General features: G+C 42.5%; 1 protein-coding gene across 1 annotated transcript; it reads left to right on the top strand.

Moving 5' to 3' along the window:
* The first annotated feature begins 1,113 nt into the window (after positions 1–1,113).
* LOC133551093 (small conductance calcium-activated potassium channel protein 1-like) lies at positions 1,114–20,881 on the top strand. Its single transcript, XM_061897424.1, has 9 exons — positions 1,114–1,446; positions 8,661–9,474; positions 15,957–16,052; positions 16,138–16,428; positions 16,499–16,620; positions 17,454–17,595; positions 17,659–17,769; positions 20,573–20,700; positions 20,749–20,881. Exons 2-9 carry the CDS (start codon positions 8,674–8,676, stop codon positions 20,849–20,851), a joined length of 1,794 nt encoding a protein of 597 aa, XP_061753408.1. The 5' UTR covers positions 1,114–1,446; positions 8,661–8,673; the 3' UTR covers positions 20,852–20,881.
* Positions 20,882–20,904: the final 23 nt, after the last annotated feature.

Raw genomic sequence — 20,904 nt, 5'->3', positions numbered from 1 at the left:
ATGAAAGGAAAATACCAAAATAAGCCAAAGAACAAGCAAAACCTACTCAGTGGCCTTGTGGTTAGAGTGTTCGCCCTAAGATTGGTAGGTTGTGAGTTAAAACCCTGGCCGAGTCATACCAAAGACTATAAAAATGGGACCCATTACCTCCCTGCTTGGCACTCAGCGTCAAGGGTTGGAATTGTGGGGTTAAATCACCTAAAATGATTCCCGGGCGCGGCCAATGTTGCTGCCCACTGCTCCCCTCGCCTGAACAAGGGGATGGATTAAATGCAGAGGACAAATTTCACCACACTTAGGGTGTGTGTGACAATCATTGGTAAAAAAATAAAAAATAAAACCTTGAAGAGGTAATCCTTAAGTCTCACTTTTTGCAGGTGTACTTAATGAGCAAAAGTAATGGGACGGCTGGTCATAAAACCAGCAAGAAGTGAAAATACTGTGTTGGGAAAACAAGATTTTCCAAATTCATGTTATTTTTTGCCTTTATGAACCTTGAAAGCATACAATTGTCCAAAATTCCCATTCTGTCCATCCTGCCCTTAATCATATGCATCGTCTTCCGATTACCGGTAGATAATACCCGTCTTTATCCTGCAACTATCCGGATACGCCCACTCATTTTTTTCCTCCCTCAACCTCCCCGACCCTACTTTTCTTCTCCAGCCTCTCCATTTGCAGCGAGCCATATTATCTGTAGATCCATCTGTCACACGGATTTGGGTAAATAACCACACAGGATGTCATTGTTATGACTTTCGTGCTTAATATTCCACCTGCCCTCTGCCTATTGTTGGGCTAAGGAGTGACATATTTGATATTTCATAAGCTCATAAGTATTTGCTCTCGCTTGATTGAAATGTAATCTGCTGAATAAATTCTGGGGGCTGTTATCATAACAACAACAAATAAATCAATTAGTACTGCTCCTCCACTGGCGGTCAGGACACTGGTTAGTACAAAATTTGGACTGAAAAGTGATGTCATCGGCACGTTGACGGACGACTCTTTGCAACATCTGCAAATTGAGTCTGCGCCGTCGTTAAGCCCAGCTTAAAGGAAGACGTCCTGATGGTGGGGCGTTGGAACGCGTTCAGATGAGGGAATAAATGTGCGGGACATGTAATGGATCTCATGCATGTGTTTACCTCGTCACATGGCGCCCTGGGATCTTTATGGGAGGAGCTGCGCCATGACGAGGCTGCTAATGGACCGCAGTAAAGTTTGTTTGGACGGCAGTATTGTCATCTGATTACATCACGACATCCCGTAAACTCTTGATGAAATCATATTTTAGATCCATGTGTATTCCCTTTTATTATCTTTATTTATCCATTATTTAAGGAGATGTACAAGTTTTAATTGGACCTTTTTCTTTTCTTTTTTTTTTTTACACCAGAGGCACCAGGACCATTGATAACCTGAGGAAATTATCAAATAAAGCAGGTAAGGCTTTCTGTTTCTTACAACATCATTCTGTTCTGATAAATAAGATTTTCCGCAATCGAAAAAACTTTGTAGAACAGGACAAATAATGCAAAAATACGTAATAAATATATAAATCCAAACAAAAAAATATGTTCAGTAAATTTTTTTTCTTAACTACTACATGCAAAAATTATACAATTACACAGCACACAACTTACAAACCTCATTCTGTTAATTGGTAAAAATATGATTTTTCTCAGTGCTAAAAACTTTATATGACTGAAAAAAATCATGGAAAAAATACATAGTCCGTCCATTCATCCATTTCCTACCGCTTGTCCCTTTCGAGGTCCCAGGGAGTGCAGGAGCCTATCTTAGCTGCATTCGTACGGAAGGCGGCGTACACCCTGGACAAGTCGCCACATCATCGCAGGGCCAACACAGACTGACAGACAACATTCACACTCACATTCACACATTAGGGCCAATTTAGTGTTGACAATCAACTTTATAACATAATTATTCCATCTATCCATTTTCTACTACTTATTCCCTTTGGGGCTGTAGGGGGCTTATGGGGGCTGGTGCTTATCTCAGCTACAATCGGGCGGAAAGTGGCGTACACCCTGGACAAGTCGCCACCTCATCGCAGGGCCAACACAGATATATTCATGTATAAATTCATACAAAAAAGTATTTTAATATTTATTTGACTTTTGTTTAAATACATTTTATATATGCTATTATTATACAAAATGTATTTAAACAAAAGTAAAATGAATATTAAAAATGCTTTTCTGTATGAATTTATACATTATTTTTTTCCATCCATCCATCCATTTTCTATCACTTATTCCCTTTGGGGTGGCGGGGGGCGCTGGTGCCTATCTCAGCTACAATCGGGCAGAAGGCGGGGTACATCCTGGACAAGTCGCCAACTCATCGCAGGGCCAACACAAATATATTCATGTATAAATTCATACAAAAAAAGGTATTTTAATATTTATTTTACTTTTGTTTAAATACATTTTATATATGCTATTATTATACAAAATGTATTTAAACAAAAGTAAAATGAATATTAAAAATGCTTTTCTGTATGAATTTATACATTATTTTTTTCCATCCATCCATTTTCTATCACTTATTCCCTTTGGGGTGGCGCTGGTGCCTATCTCAGCTACAATCGGGCGGAAGGCAGGGTACATCCTGGACAAGTCGCTACCTCATCGCAGGGCCAACACAGATAGACAGACAACATTCACAATCACATTCACACACTAGGGCCAATTTAGTTTTGCCAATCGACTAAATAATATATTTGTTCATGTTTAAATTCATACAAAAAAAGTATTTTAATATTTATACATTGTATATATGCTATAATTATACAAAACTTATTCAAACCAAAGTAAAATAAATATTAAAAAGTTTTTTTTTTTATGAATTTATACATCAATTTATATTATATTTATTAATTTATGCATTTTCCATCCATCCATTTTCTACCACTTATTCCCTTTTAGAGTTGCGGGGGGCACTGTCGCCTATCTCAGCTATTTATACATTTTATATATGCTAAAATTGTCCTTTCTGAGCTGCCACCTTATTGTGGTAGAGGAGTTTGCTCGTCCCAATGATCCTAGGAGCTATGTTGTCCGGGGGCTTCTATGCCCCCTGGTAGGGTCTCCCAAGACAAACAGGTCCTAGGTGAGGGATCAGACAAAGAGCAGCTCAAAGACCTTTACTAAAAGTACGAATCGAGGACCGAGGATTTCCTCGCCCGGACGCGGGTCACCGGGGCTCCCCTCTGGAGCCAGGCCCAGAGGTGGGGCACAATTGTGAGCGCTTGGTGGCAGGGCACAGCCCGAAGAGGCAACGTGGGTCCCCCCTCCAATGGCCCCACCACTCATGGGAGGGTTCATAGAGGTCGGGTGTAGTTTGAGCTGGGCGGAAGCCGAAGGCAGGGCACTTGGTGGTCCGATCCTCGGCTATATAAGCCAGCTCTTGGGACATGGAATATCACTGGGAGGGTAGGGGCCTGAGCTGGTGCGCGAGGTGAAGAAATTTCGGCTCGATATATATTTGGACTCACTTTGACGCAGATCAAGGGCTCTGGAACCTGTTCTCTCGAGAAGGGCTGGAATCTCTTCCACTCTGGCGTTGCGAGGGCAATTCCTGTTGGCCCCCCCGGCTCAAAGTCTGCATGTTGGACGGGTCCTGATTGTTGTTTGTGCTTATGCACCAAACAGCACCTCAGAGTACCATCTATTTTTGGATTCCCTTGGGGGAGTACTGGAGAGTGCTCCCTCGGGTGATTCCCATGTTCTGCTGGGGGACTTCAACGCTCATGTTGGCAACGACAGTGCAACCTGGAGAGGCGTGATTGGGAACAATGGTCGCCTGGATCTGAACCCAAGTGGTGCTTTGTTATTGGACTTTTGTGCTTGTCACGGATTGTCCATAACAAACACCATGTTCAAACATAAGGGTGTCCATATGTGCACTTGGCACCAGGACAAAGTTCGGCCCCAGTTCCATGATTACCTTTGGAGTTGTGTCATCGGATTCGCGGCCACATGTTTCGGACACTCAGGTGAGAAGAGGGGCAGAGCTTTCTACCGATTACCACCTGGGGGTGAGCTGGCTCCGATGGTGGGGGAGGATTCCCGGCCAGACCTGACAGGCCAGAACGCATTGTGAGGGTCTGCTGGGAAGGCTTAGCAGAGTCTCCTGTCAGAGAGAGTTTCAATTTCCACCTCTGGAAGAACTTTGAACATGTCGAAGGGAGGTGCTGGACATTGAGTCCAAGTGGACCATGTTTCGTGCCTCTATAATCAAACTGAAGAGAGAGTCCTATCGGGTCCTTTTGGGTCATGGGACTCCAGAGGCAGCGGACAGGCACCGACCGACAAGCCAAGCGAAGTGCGGCTTCAGCGGTCGTAGAGGCAAAAACTCGGACATGGGACGAGTTTGGGGAAGCCATGGAAAACGACTTCCGGACGGCTTTGAATCGATTCTGGACCACCATTCGCAGCCTCAGCGGGAGAAGCAGTGCACTGTCAACACCGTGTATGGTGAGGATGGTGTGCTGCTGACCTCTACTTCGGCTGTTGTGGATTGGTGGAGGGAAGACGTCCACAATCCCACCAACACGTGTTCCTATGAAGAAGCAGTGCCTGGGGAATCTGTGGTGGGCTCTCCTATTTCAGGGGCTGAGGTTGCCGAGGTAGTTAAAAAGCTCCTCGAAGGCAAGGCCCCGGGGGTGGATGAGACTCGCCCGGAGTTCCTTAAGGCTCTGGATGCTGTGGGGCTGTCTTGGTTGACAAGACTCTGCAACATCGCGTGGACATCAGGGGCAGTACTTCTGGATTGGCAGACCGGGGTGATGGTTCCTCTCTTTAAGAAGGGGAACCGGAGGGTGTGTTCCAACTATCGTGGGATCACACTACTCAGTCTTCCCGGTAAGGTCTATTCAGGTGTACTGGAAAGGAGGCCATGCCGGTTAGTCGAACCTCGGATCCAGGAGGAACAGTGTGGTTTTCGTCCTGGCCATAGAACAGTATACCAGCTCTATGGGGACGGAGTGGCGCGATGGGCAGAGTGGCCGTGCCAGCAACCTGAGGGTTTCTGGTTCGATCCCCACCTTTTACCAACCTTGTCATATTTGTTGTGTCCTTGAGCAAGACACTTCACCCTTGCTCCTGATGGGTCGTGGTTAGGGCCTTGCATGGCAGCATCCGCCATCAGTGTGTGGATGTGTTTGTGTGAATGGGTGAATGTGGAAATAGTGTCAAAGCGCTTTGAGTACCTTGAAGGAAGAAAAGCGCTATACAAGTATAACCCATTTACCATTTATACTCTCGCCAGGGTCCTTGAGGGTGCATGGGAGTTTGCCCAAGCAGTCTACATGTGCTTTGTGGACTAGGAGAAGGCCTTCGACCGTGTACCCCAGGAAATCCTGTGGGGAGTGCTCAGAGAGTATGGGGTATCGGACTGTCTGATTGTGGCGGTCCGCTCCCTGTACGATCAGTGTCAGAGCTTGGTCCGCATTGCCGTCAGTAAGTCGGACCCGTTTGCTGTGAGGGTTGAACTCTACCAAGGCTGCCCTTCGTCGCCGATGCTGTTCAGAACTTTTATGGACAAAATGTCTAAGCGAAGTCAGGCCGTTGAGGAGATCCGGTTTGGTGGCTGCAGGATTAGGTCTCTAATTTTTGCAGATTATGTGGTCCTGATGGTTTCATCTGGCCAGGATCTTCAGCTTTCACTGGATCGGTTAGCAGCCGAGTGTGAAGCGACTGGGATGAGAATCAGCACCTCCAAGTCCGTGTCCATGGTTCTCGCCCGGGAAAGGGTGGAGTCCCATCTCCAGTTTGGGGAGGAGATCTTGCCCCAAGTAGAGGACTACAAGTACCTAGGAGTCTTGTTCACGAGTGAGGGAAGAGTAGATCGTGAGATCGACAGGCGGATCGGTGTGGCGTCTTTAGTAATGCGGACGTTGTACCGATCCATTGTGGAGCCGGAAGACAAAGCTCTCAATTTACCGGTCGATCTACGTTCCCATCCTCACCTATGGTCATGAGTTTTGGGTTATGACCGAAAGGACAAGATCACGGGTACAAGCGGCCGAAATGAGTTTCCTCCGCTAGGTGACGGGTCTCTTCCTTAGAGAGGGTGAGAAGCTCTTTCATCCAGGAGGAACTCAGAGTAAAGCCGTTGCTCCTCCACATTGAGAGAAGCCAGATGAGGGGGTTTGGGCATGTGCCACCCGAATGCCTCCCTAGCAAGGTGTTTAGGGCACGTCCAACCGGTAGGAAGCCACTAGGAAGGAGCTGGAGCTGAAGTGGCTGGAGAGAGTAAAGTCTGGGATTCTCTCCTTAGGCTGCTGCCCCCGCAACCCGACCTCGGATAAGCGAAAGAAGATGGATGGATATGCTAAAATTATGCAATTACAGAAGACAAATTATACAAACAATGCATTACAATAATAACATATATAAATAAATATACTGTAAAAATGACAATACAAACAAATTTATGGATTGTAAAACTGTATAATATTTCAATGTATAATTTAAAATATAGATATGTCAAAAGGTTAAATACAAGTTTAGTGGATAAATGTTAAAATATATGTGGTATATTATATACTAATACATGTATAAATGCATATAAAAACAAATACTTAAAGTTTATACATTATAAATACCTGTTATTAATGTAGAAACAAATAAATATGATAATACATCCATATAATATTATAATAAGATTATCTGCCTAAAAATGTTTACAATTTAACGTGAACAAATCTTACAAAATATTTCTAATATTATAATGTGTTGCATTTATAAATACACAAAACAAATGTATGTCTATGGAATTAATTATATTTTGGTAAATATACAAAAATCAAATAACAATACAGATGTTTAAAACAGGGCAGCACAGAGCAGGAGGGGTTAGTGCGTCTGCCTCACAATACGAAGGTCCTGAGTAGTCCTGGGTTCAATTCCGGGCTCGGGATCTTTCTGTGTGGAGTTTGCATGTCCTCCCCGTGACTGTGTGGGTTCCCTCCGGGTACTCCGGCTTCCTCCCACTTTGAAAGACATGCACCTGGGGATAGTTTGATTGGCAACACAAAATTGGCTCTAGTGTGTGAATGTTGTCTGTCTATCTGTGTTGGCCCTGCGATGAGGTGGCGACTTGTCCAGGGTGTACCCCGCTTTCCGCCCGATTGTAGCTGAGATAGGCACCAGCACCCCCCGTGACCCCAAAAGGGAATAAGCTGTAGAAAAAGGATGGATGGAAGTTCAAAACATGTGTGCACCTCATGTGTTATCTAATTGGACAATGCAATGATTACCGTATTTTTCGGACTAAAAATCGCAGTTTTTTTCATAGTTTGGCTGGGGGTGCAACTTATACTCAGGAGCGACTTATGTGTGAAATTATTAACACATTACCGTAAAATATCAAATAATATTATTTAGCTCATTCACGTAAGAGACTAGACGTATAATATTTCATGGGATTTAGCGATTAGGAGTGACAGATTGTTTGGTAAACGTATAGCATGTTCTGTATGTTATAGTTATTTGAATGACTCTTACCATAATATGTTATGTTAACATACCAGGCACCTTCTCAGTTGGTTATTTATGCGTTATATTACTTACATTTATTCAGCCTGTTGTTCACTATTCTTTATTTATTTTAAATTGCCTTTCAAATGTCTATTCTTGGTGTTGGGTTTTATCAAATAAATTTCCCCAAAAAATGCGAATTATACTCCAGTGCGACTTATATATGTTCTTTTTCCTTCTTTATTATGCATTATCGGCAGGTGCGACTTATACTTCGAAAAATACGGTAAATATTTTTGATAGATTACTTTTGGGCTAAGATATGCCTCAAAAGAAAAAAATCAATGATTCCGGTCCCTAGCACAGGTAAGTACATTTACTTAATTTTAATTTAGCAGTATCACATGCTTGGCTTATTTTTACACTTAACTTTTACCGTATTTCCTTGAATTGCCGCAGGGCATATAGTATGCGCCTGCCTTGAATTACTGCCGGGTCAAACTCTCTTCGCAAAATAATTAGCGCATACTTAGTATTACTGCCTGGTCAAACTTGTGACGTCACGAGTGACACTTCCCCTGTCATAATTTTCAAAATGGAGGAGGCTGATTTCAATACTGGTAATTTGAAATCGCATGAAGGGAAGAAGATTAAGAGCTATTCAGCAGGATTTAAGGTCCAAGCTTACATCACACCCAAATTTTTACTGCATGCCTTTGGTAAGCGCAGGAGTGAGAAGAGGTTTTAAATTAATTAGCGCTCTGGCGGCAATTCAAGGAAATACGGTCATTTAAAACTTTACTCCATCAAAAAAAATTTAGAAGAGATTGTGTTGGGGCGGTACAGCTCGGTTGGTAGAGTGGCTGTGCCGGCAACTTGAGGGTTGCAGGTTCGATCCCCGCTTCCGCCATCCTAGTTACTGCCGTTGTGTCCTTGGGCAAGACACTTTACCCACCTGCTCCCAGTGCCACCCACACTGGTTTAAATGTGACTTAGAAAAGGGGTTTTCACCATGTAAAGCGCTTTGAGTCACTAGAGAAAAAGCACTATATAAATATAATTCACTTCACTTGTTGTATTTTACAATTTTCATTGCAATACGGGGAAAAAAGCTACATTTTCTAATGCTGTCCCCTCGTCGACTCTTAGCCGTGACTTTACCATGGATCACCACGTCACCTCGGTCAGCTTTACTCTGGTGGATGAAGGCCACATGGAGGACCAGCGCTCTCTCCTCCCTCCACCAAGGACGCCTTCACCGCGCCGGGCCTGCCCTCCCCAGTGCGGGATACACCACACGGTGCAGAGATCAGCGGACCACACGGTGTGGTTGGACAGAACCCAGGCCATGGCCACCATGCCTTTATACAATGGCCACCTTTGCCCCAGAGCCTCGCCGTGCTCTGTGAGAAGAGGAGACAAAGGCAAAGGCAAGGACAGGAAGAAGTCTGAGACTTTCAAACAATCCCACAAGGATCGGAACCACAAAGGCAAAGCCAAAAACTCCAGACTCCGGGTGAAAGCGTCCTCTTGTAATGACGTTTCGCCGTGCGGGTGCCCCTTTAAGAGCTGCAGGAGGCAAGTCCCCCTCAAAGATGAAAGGAGGCCAGATAACCTTTCCTTGGAGATGAACGACCGCCAGAGCCTCCCAGAGATCATCATCACCAGCAGGGACGACGAAGACCTCCACCCTCACACAGAGTTGCCGCCGTCTGAGGCAGCGGGCCTGCTGCCGGGGTCCGAGTGCGACACCTCCCGCACTCCCCATTCCAGTCCCAAACACAAGGCGGACGCTAAGGACGACCAGTACTGGAAGACCCACAGCATCGGGTGGCGGCTGGTGCGCAGGAGGGCCCTGTTTTTACGGAGGCAGCGGCTGAATGACTGCGCTCTTGCTGTGGGGATTTTTGGCGTGGTCATGATGGTGATGGAGACCGAACTCTCTTGGAGCGTCTACAGCAAGGTCAGTCGTACATCATAACTGCTGCTACAGTGGGGCAAAAAAGTATTTAGTCAGCCACCGATTGTGCAAGTTCTTCCACTTAAAATGATGACAGACGTCTGTAATTTTCATCATAGGCACACTTCAACTGTGAGAGACAGAATGTGAAAAAAAAATCCAGGAATTCACATTGTAGGAATTTTAAACAATTCATTTGTAAATTATGGTGGAAAATAAGTATTTGGTCAACCATTCAAAGCTTTCACTGATGGAAGGAGGTTTTGGCTCAAAATCTCACGATGCATGGCCCCATTCATTCTTTCCTTAACACAGATCAATCGTCCTGTCCCCTTAGCAGAAAAACAGCCCCAAAGCATGATGTTTCCACCCCCATGCTTCACAGTAGGTATGGTGTTCTTGGGATGCAACTCAATATTCTTCTTCCTCCAAACACGACGGATTGAGTTTATACCAAAATGGATACATGGATGATACAGCAGAGGATTGGGAGAATGTCATGTGGTCAGATGAAACCAAAATAGAACTTTTTGGTAAAAACTCATCCATCGGATGCGTGTTAGAGTGCCGGCTGGTCACTAAACACTGCAGCAATGTAGCAGCACAGTGCGTGAAAACCGCCGCAAAATTATACTTTGACGAAATAGACATGTTTTATTGTACCCTTATGAGATGGAACTATGTTTGGAACTATATGTAGGTATACTGTATTATTTAGTTTTATTTTTGTCAGAAAAACTAACGTCAAAACACAGCTGTAGACGTCCTTGGCAGCAGTCATGGCTAGGGATGATTTCCGAAAACCGGTTCTCCAGATGCATCGATAATGAAATAACCGATTCCATTTATTCAAATCTATTTTTGAGAACCGCCACTATACCATATTTTCGCAATAGCGCCTCTTTAGTTGGCCATACTCTCTTTAAACACAATTCTGGTTATCGGTAGGTATGGTCTGATATCATGTGGTATGGTGTACTGTAGGTATTGGTACATTATATGTGTCAGGTTCAAATACTGATGACAAATCTATTAAACGAGACAAGAAGCAAGGAATTGAACAGAGACAGAATTGAATTTGGCTCAATTTGAGGAGAAACGCCTGGACACTGTACCCTTGTACAGTGTCTCAACACGCTCTGGCGAAAGATTGTACGCCACCTGTTTTTATTTGGACCTTCCCTGTTTTCATAACAAGAGCTGTTTCTAAAGGAATGGGGGGGTATGTCAACGGCCATTGTTTTCGGTCACATTAACACAAAGGAAAAAGATGCCTCGGGCTTGGGCTGGTCCTGGCTCGAGCTTGGGCAAGTCTTGTATCAAAATGGATTCTTCCCATCGTACACGGCGGAAATCTCCAAGCCTTTGGCTTGGTGCAACAAAGACAGCTATCGTCTATTCCATGGGAACTCAGAGAACGGAAAGTTGTTTGATAATTTACATACAATTTTTCTGACAATATGTATCAGTATGGTTATCAGCATGGTATGTTATCACTGTTGTATGCCCTGATAGGGTATAGTTAGGGTATAGGGGTCAGAATTGTCTGATATATGGTACGTATTGGTATTGTTATGGACTGATATTTTATGATATGATATGGTTATCAGTATTGTGAAGTAAAGTGAATTATATTAATATAGCGCTTTTCTCTAGTGACTCAAAGCGCTTTACATAGTGAAACCCAATATCTAAGTTACATTTAAACCAGTGTGGGTGGTACTGGGAGCAGGTGGGTAAAGTGCCTTGCCCAAGGACACAACGGCAGTGACTAGGATGGCAGAAGCGTGAATCGAACCTGCAACCCTCAAGTTGCTGGCACGGCCACTCTACCAACCGAGCTATGCCGCCCCATATTGTCTGATACATTATGTTATTATATAGGTATTGGTATGGCTTGATATCATATGGTAAAGGTATGGTTTGATATCGTCTGGTATTGTATAGGTGTTGGTATGGTCCGATGTTATATGGTATGTTTTCAGTTATGGTATGGTTTACTGTCATATGTTACGATATAGATGTCGTTATTGTTTGATATCATATTGTAGGTGTTGTAACAATAATGACGATGTTATGATACAATAACATTACGGTTTACAGCGTAGTGTGGAATCATACGGTGTGGTACAGCATTCTATGATAATGTAGCTACATTAATATATGATACAGGGTTTCCCACCATGGCAAAATAAAAGCCACCACAACTTAAAATATGTTGTTTTTTTACGTTAAAACAAATGTATGTATTGTATTGTAGGAATGAATTTACTGTAAGTTGTCTATTCTTTACGTACTAATGGCCATTAGAAGTTTGAAAAACATCTCAAATATAAAAATGTTCCTCTGTGCTTTATCTGGAAAACAAGTGCATCTGAATCGCCAGCTGGTTGCACACCCGGTCGGAGTTGACACCTGGAAAAAGTAAGGGAAGAAAAATATATTTGTCGTTAATTGATGCATTTATTGTTCAAGCCTGTGTAAACTACCCTAATTTTGACGTAACAGTACTACCCAACATCTGTTTGGACATCCCTGTACGTGAACGTTTTCTCCCAGTACTCCAGCTTCCTCCCACATTCCAAAAATATGCACGTTAGCTTCATCGGAAACTATAATGTCCGTAAGTATAAATGTGAGCGTGAATGATTGTTGGTGTGCTAAATTGTGGTGAATATCAACAAAACGCCTCAATTTCCTTTATTTCATCTCAAATTTTAAAGACTGTTGATTAATTAAATTCCATAATTCAGGGAGGGCAGAATATAGTGTTACATTTTAAAATAAGCAGCAACAATTGAAAAATAGAGTAATATAGTATAGGAAAACGTATGTTATCACTTATAGCAGTTATGTACGGAAAACTTTTGTTAGACTTTTTAAAGAAAATATAGCCATTGTCATTCACAAGTAATCATGATGTCATAAATATATCATCACAGCCACGCCCCTACCTCCACATATAAAGTGGCAATTTGGGGTGTATTCTGTAGTAATGTTATGTTAGGAAGTGGTATTGCAGGTTATGTATTGTTATTGAAATGATACTATGATTCGGTATGATATATGTAAGGTGTGCTGTCCTAATGTCACAATAGTATCATGCTGTGTGTGGTATGGTAATGTTGGGGAAATAATGTTCTGGCATGTTGTTGTCTGACACTGTATGGTATGCTGCTGGTCTGACACTGTATGGCATGTTGTGGTCTGACACTGTATGGCATGTTGTAGTCTGACACTGTATGGCATGTTGCAGCACGGCCAGGACATGACACCGTATTCATTATGTCCTGCAAGTGGATTCATCAAATGTATGCTAGATTATAAGATTATATAGGATCCCTTCCTGACATTGAGCTTTAAAATGTGTGTGTGTGTGTGTGTGTGTGTGTGTGTGTGTGTGTGTGTGTGTGTGTGTGTGTGTGTGTGTGTGTGTGTGTGTGTGTGTGTGTGTGTGTGTGTGTGTGTGTGTGTGTGCGTGCGTGCGTGCGTGCGTGCGTGCGTGCGTGTTTGCGTGCGTGCGTGCGTGCGTGCGTGTGTTTGTTCTGGCAATTCTTACTTAATGGGGACATCGCTCTGTTTACACGGTCACTTTAAGGGGACTTCTGACGGTATGGGGACCAGATCCATTCTGAAGATGCCTAAGTGATTTTTAAGCTTTTAAGTTTTCAGTGATGTCACAGAAGATGCAGGATTTGCTTTAACATTTAAATTTTGAAACTTCCTATAAGAGGACAGCTACAGTGCTGTATTCTGAGGATTTTTTTTTAATGGTCCTCAGTAGTCATGTACAAATTTGTGTGTGTGAATTATGCAAAATTATTAAAATTTGGTCCCCATGAACCATATTAACTCTTTTTTTTCCCCAGGGTCCCCAGTAAGAATGATCAGCACATTACTTCATCAATCCAGAGATTAAGAGACATGTATGAGCTAACTGGGCAGTGGACATTTCACCTATTTTTTTTTTTTATGCCTCCACAACCTGTAGAAAGTGTGGTCCCCACAAGTCATGATCTACAACTTGGTCCACATTCCAAATGATAACGTGTGTGTGTGTGTGTGTGTGTGTGCGTGCGTGTGCGTGTGTGTGTGTGTGTTTGCGTGCGTGCGTGTGTTTGTTCTGGCAATTCTTACTTAATGGGGACATCGCTCTGTTTACACGGTCACTTTGAGGGGACTTCTGACGGTATGGGGGACCAGATCCATTCTGAAGATGCCTAAGTGATTTTTAAGCTTTTAAGTTTTCAGTGATGTCACAGAAGATGCAGGATTTGCTTTAACATTTAAATTTTGAAACTTCCTATAAGAGGACAGCTACAGTGCTGTATTCTGAGGATTTTTTTTTAATGGTCCTCAGAAGTCATGTACAAATTTGTGTGTGTGAATTATGCAAAATTATTAAAATTTGGTCCCCATGAACCACATTAACTCTTTTTTTCCCCCAGGGTCCCCAGTAAGAATGATCAGCACATTACTTCATCAATCCAGAGATTAAAAGACATGTATGAGCTAACTGGGCAGTGGACATTTCACCTATTTTTTTTTTATACCTCCACAACCTGTAGAAAGTGTGGTCCCCACAAGTCATGATCTACAACTTGGTCCACATTCCAAATGATAACGTGTGTGTGTGTGTGTGTGTGTGTGTGTGTGTGTGTGTGTGTGTGTGTGTGTGCGTGTGTGTGTGTGTGTGTGTGTGTGTGTGTGTGTGTGTGTGTGTGTGTGTTCTTGCAATGCTTACTTAATGGGGACATCGCTCTGTTTACACAGTCACCTTAAGGGGCCTTCTGACGGTATGGGGGACCAGATCCATTCTGAAGATGCCTAAGTGATTTTTAAGCTTTTAAGTTTTCAGTGATGTCACAGAAGATGCGGGATTTGCTTTAACATTTAAATTGTGAAACTTCCTATAAGAGGACAGCTGTAATGCTGTATTCTGAGGATCATGGCATATTTCCATCCATCTTCTTCAGCTTATCAGAGGGCACCTCGCCGGGGCAGCAGCCTAAGTAGGGAAGTTCAGACTTCCCTCTCCCCAGCCACTTCGTCCAGCTCTTCCCGGGGGATCCCGAGGCGTTCCCAGGCCAGCCGGGAGACATAGTCATCCCAACGTGTCCTGGGTCTTCCCCGTGGCCTCCTACCGGTTGGACGTGCCCTAAACACCTTCCAAGGGAGGCGTTCGGGTGGCATCCTGACCAGATGCCCGAACCACCTCATCTGGCTCCTCTCGATGTGGAGGAGCAGCGGCTTTACTTTGAGTTCCTCCCTCATGACAGAGCTTCTCACCCTATCTCTAAGGGAGAGACCCGCCACCCGGCGGAGGAAACTCATTTCGGCCGCTTGTACCTGTGATCTTATCCTTTCAATCATGACCCAAAGCTCATGACCATAGGTGAGGATGGGAACGTAGATCGACCGGTAAATTGATAGCTTTGCCTTCCGGCTCAGCTCTTTCTTCACCGCAATGGATCGGTACAACGTCCGCATTACTAAAGACGCCACACCGATCCGCCTGTCGATCTCACGATCCACTCTTCCCTCACTCGTGAACAAGACTCCTAGATACTTGAACTCCTCCACTTGGGGCAAGGTCTCCTCCCTAACCCGTAGATGGAATTCCACCTTTTTCCGGGCGAGAACGATGGACTCGGACTTGGATTCTCATTCCAGTCGCTTCACACTCGGCTGCGAACCGATCCAGTGAGACCTGAAGATCCCGGCCAGATGAAGCCATCCGGACCACATCATCTGCAAAAAGCAGAGACCTAATCCCGCGGCCACCAAACCGGAACCTCTCAACGCCTTGACAGCGCCTAGAAATTCTGTCCATAAAAGTTCTGAACAGAATCGGTGACAAAGGGCAGCCTTGGCGGAGTCCAACCCTCACTGGAAACGTATGAGACTTACTGCTGGCAATGCGGACCAAGCTCTGGCATATTTCATTTGAACTTTTTTTTTTTTTTAATGGTCCTCAGTATTCACGAACAAATTTGTGTGAATTATGCAAAATTATTGAAATTTGGTCCCCATGAACCCTATTAACACTTTTTTTCCCCCAGGGTCCCCAGTAAGAATGATCAGCACATTACTTCATCAATCCAGAGATTGAAACATTTTTTTTATGTCTCCACAACCTGTAGAAAGGGTGGTCCCCATAAGTGATGATCAAAAACTTGGTCCCCATTCCAAATGATAACCAGCGTGTGTGTGTGTGTGTGTGTGTGTGTGTGTGTGTGTGTGTGTGTGTGTGTGTGTGTGTGTGTGTGTGTGTGTGTGTGTGTGTGTGTGTGTGTGTGTGTGTGTGTGTGTGTGTGTGTGTGTGTGTGTGTGTGTGTGTGTGTGTGTGTGTGTGTGTGTGTGCGTGCGTGCGTGCGTGCGTGTGTGCGTGTGTGTGCGTGTGCCAAATGATAACCAGCGTGTGTGTGTGTGCGCATGTGTGTGTGCGCGTGTGTGTGCGTGTGCGTTTGTGATTTCCCCCACAGAGCTCTTTCTCCTCGCTCGTGCTCAAATCCATCATCAGTGTGTCCACCATCATCCTGCTGGGCCTCATTGTGGCGTATCACTGCTGCGAGGTGCAGGTAACACCATCTTCCACATTCGTACGCACTTTCGCTTTCACTTCACTTGGGGCCTCAACGCCACGCCCGTTGCCCGTCCTTCCAGCTCTACGTTCACGACAGCGGGGCGGAGGACTGGCGCATCGCCATGACGACCGAGCGTTTGGCCCTGATAGCGCTGGAGCTGGCGGCGGCGGCCATTCACCCGTACCCGGTGGGCCTGCTGGCCTACTTCCAGCAGACCGCCGCTGCGCCGCCGCCGCTGTCGGAGACGGAGCTGGAGATTGTGCTGGCGCTGCCAATGTTCCTCAGGCTCTACCTGCTGGGCCGCGCCATGATGCTGCACAGCCGCCTCTTCACCGACACGGCGTCACGCAGCATCGGGGCGCTCAATAAGGTGCGGGGGTCTTGAAATGTTGATTCAAGCGCAAGACATCATCCTGATATGACTTCACCCCTCCCCCCAGATCCACTTCAACACTCGCTTTGTGGGCAAAACCCTGATGACCACCTACCCGGGCACCGTGCTCATGGTCTTCAGCGTCTCCCTGTGGCTCGTCGCCGCCTGGGGTCTGCACGTGTGCGAGAGGTAATTCCCCCCTCCTCTCCCGCCATACTTGCCAACCCTCCGGGATTTTCCGGGAGACTCCCGAAATTCAGCGCCTCTCCCGAAAACTTCCCGGAAGAAATTTTCTCCCGAAATTCAGCGGAGCTGGAGGCCACGCCCCCTCCAGCTCCATGTAGACCTGAGTGGGGACAGCCTGTTTTCACGTCCGCTTTCCCACTATATGAACAGCTTGCCTGCCCAGTTACGTTACAACATCTACGGATTTTAACATCCACTGCACACACAAGGAGACGAAGCAGAAGAACGAGGAAGTTACAGCCATGGCGACGCCGTCTCTAATAGAGTGATTCTATGTTGTCCGTCGCCATCTCCTGGTGAATGTTGGCTATAGCGCTACGGGGTTGCTTTTTGATTGGCCAACGATTTATGTGGTGTTGCGCACCTGACGGCAAGTGATTCTCGCCAGTATGCAAATGGCAAACAAAGGTTACTTAAATAGTGAAAGGTAAGTGTTGGTTTTTTTTTGTTTTTTTAGTAACCAGCAAGCACAGTACAGTTAGTAGAACAACTGTGTTTTTATTACTGTGTATTTGATAGGTGCTGTCTGAAATTCAACTATTTTTTTTTTATATATGTAATATAATAAATATACATATAGCTAGAATTAACTGAAGGTCAAGCATACATATATATATTTAAATATATATAAATATATTTATATGAAATATTTATGAAATACTCGAGTTGGTGCCGCCCCGACCACGCCCCCCACCTCCCGAAATCGGAGGTCTCAAGGTTGGCAAGTATGTCTCCCGCTTTTGAGGCGGATCCGCTATGATCCCATGTGTCCTCAGACACCACAACTACAGAGACCTGAGCAGCAACTACATGGAGGCCCTTTGGATGGTTTCCGTCACCTTCCTGTCCATCGGCTACGGCGACGTGGTCCCTCACACCTACTGCGGGAGGAGCATCTGCCTCCTCACCGGGATCATGGTGAGCAACTGGTGCACGAAGTGAATCTGATCCCTTTTCATAACTGCCACAACATCACCGCAGGGCGCCGGCTGCACCGTGCTGGTGGTGGCGGTGGTGGCACGCAAGCTGGAGTTGACGCGGGCCGAGAAGCACGTGCACAACTTCATGATGGACTCGCTCATCTCAAAAAGGGTTTGATTTTGTCTGTGAGCATTAATGGGATAGTTTGGCAAGTCCAACAAATACTCTGTAGATTTTATAGTAAAAAATGGCAGCAAAAAATTTAGCTTTTCTTTTTTAAGGTGAATTATTAGACTGAGCTGCCAATTTTTTTCAGTAAAATCTACAATTGTTACATACGTATACGTATGTATATATATATATACATACGTATGTATATATATATATATATATACATATGTATATACATACGTGTACGTATGTATATACATACGTGTACGTATGTATATACATACGTACACGTATGTATATCTTCATAAGCATACGTATGTATGCTTGTATACACATATATATCAATCAATCATCAATCAATGTTTACTTATATAGCCCTAAATCACTAGTGTCTCAAAGGGCTGCACAAACCACCACGACATCCTCGGTAGGCCCACATAAGGGCAAGGAAAACTCACACCCAGTATATACATACATACCTATATGTATGTACATATAGATATTAGTATACGTATGTATATATGTACATTCATATGTGTATATATATACATACATGTGTATATATATATATATATATACATACATATGTGTATATATATATACATACACATTTATATATATATAAATAGGTATAAATATACATACATACGTATATATCCATACATACGTATGTATACATATATATACACATTTATATATATATAAATAGGTATAAATATACATACATACGTATATATCCATACATACGTATGTATACATATATATACACATTTATATATATATATATATACATACATAGGTATAAATATACATACATACGTATATATACATATGTGTATATGTATATATACATATACACTTATGTAAATGTGTATATATACATATGTGTATATATGTATAGATGTGTATATTCATATATACATGTGTATAAATATGCACATGTGTAAAAAATATACACACATGTATATTTACATATGTACACAAATATACACATGTATATATACACATGTATGTATATCGATATATACGTATGTGTATATATTCACACATGTATATATACCTACATATGTATATAAACATACATTCATATATACATATATATACATACGTATATAAATACATGTGTGTATATATACATTCATATGTGTATATATATATACATACACATGTATTGATATATATATACATATGTATGTATATACATTTGTATAAGTATGTATACATAAGTCAATGTATATATATATATACACGTACGTATACGTATGTATCTATACAGACGTATAGACATACGTACGTATATACATACTTATCTATATGCATACATACGTATGTATATGGATACGTGTGTATATGCATACATACATGTGTGTATATGCATGCATACATGTGTATATATGTATACATATGGGTATATATTCATACATACATATTTGTAATATTCATATATACATGTTTATATATTCATATAAACATATGTATATATATGCACGTGTATATTTCTGCACTCACATTTATATTTACATATGTACATATATATACACACATGTATATTCTGTATATACACATGTATGTTTAAATATACACATGTATATATATATATATAAATATGTGTATATTTACACATATGAATATATACATACATATATATACATACATATGTATATATACATATGTACATATATGTTTACCTGTATATATGTACACATGTATGTATATATAAATATACACATGTATATATAGAAACATGTGTGTATATATACACACGTTTAATACCTACCTACGTTTACATACATATGTATATATACATACGTATGTATATATTTATACATATGTACATATACGTACATATGTATATACAAATACATATGTATATTTACACATACATAAGTATACACATACATATGTATGTATATGTATACATACGTGCATATGTATACGTACATATGTATATATACGTATGTATACATATACATACGTATACATACATATGTATGTATACATATACACGTATGTATGTATATACTTATGTACGTGTAAATATACATATGTATTTGTTTGTATATATATATATATATATGCATATGTACACATACATAAGTGTATATATACACATAAAGTATATATACGTATGTATACATACGTATATACACGTGTATATATACATACATGTGTATATATACATATCAATATACACATATGTATATACACATGTAAATTTATATATATATACATATGTCTATATATATATACATATATGTATATATATCCATCCATCCATCCATCCATTTCCTACCGCTTATTCCCTTTCGGGGTCGCGGGGGGCGCTGGCGCCTATCTCAGCTACAATCGGGCGGAAGGCGGGGTACACCCTGGACAAGTCGCCCTGCGATGAGGTGTATATATATGTAAATGTGTATATATTCATATGTATATATATGCACGTGTGTGTATATATATATATACACACATATACATACCTACATATTTATATATACATATCTGTATATAAATACATTTGTGTATATGTGACAAAATCTCTTTCTCTCTTTAGCAAAGGACAAAAAGAGTAATAGCAAAGAAAGGCTGCTGCATGCTTTGATAGTGGAAAAGTAGCACCATCTGCTGGCTTTCAAGTTGCCGCAATTTTAACCTGAACTTAAAAGACTTGCATTAGTTTGTTAAGATGAATGTAGAGTAAAATACTGTTTATAATTGAACTTTATAGTAACAGGGAATAACTTATTTTAGTGTTGCTATTTAAGGGTAATTTAATAACAGATGGTTGTTGTGTTCTCTCCATCAGATCAAGATTGCAGCCGCCAACGTGTTGAGAGAGACGTGGCTCATCTACAAACACACCAAGCTCTCCAGGGAAAAAGACCACACCAGGGTCCGCATGCACCAACGGAAGCTGCTGCTCGCCATCCACCAGTAAGACGACTATTTTGGACTGGAATCAAAACGTGAACATAAAAGTAGACCTTTGTGGCGCCAGGTTGCGGCGTGTGAAGGTGGAGAAGAGCATCCTGGCAGACCAAAGCAACACACTTATGGACATGTGCAAGGTGAGAGAGGCAAGTGAACGCACCATTGCCCCCCCCCCCCCCCCCCCCCCCCCTGCAGTAGATACACTTG

The sequence above is a fragment of the Nerophis ophidion genome, linkage group LG04 (genome assembly GCF_033978795.1).
Source record: "Nerophis ophidion isolate RoL-2023_Sa linkage group LG04, RoL_Noph_v1.0, whole genome shotgun sequence".
NCBI classification, from domain to species: domain Eukaryota; kingdom Metazoa; phylum Chordata; class Actinopteri; order Syngnathiformes; family Syngnathidae; genus Nerophis; species Nerophis ophidion.
Note: the sequence above shows the minus strand (reverse complement) of the source record. Positions and strands in the feature narration are given on the sequence as shown.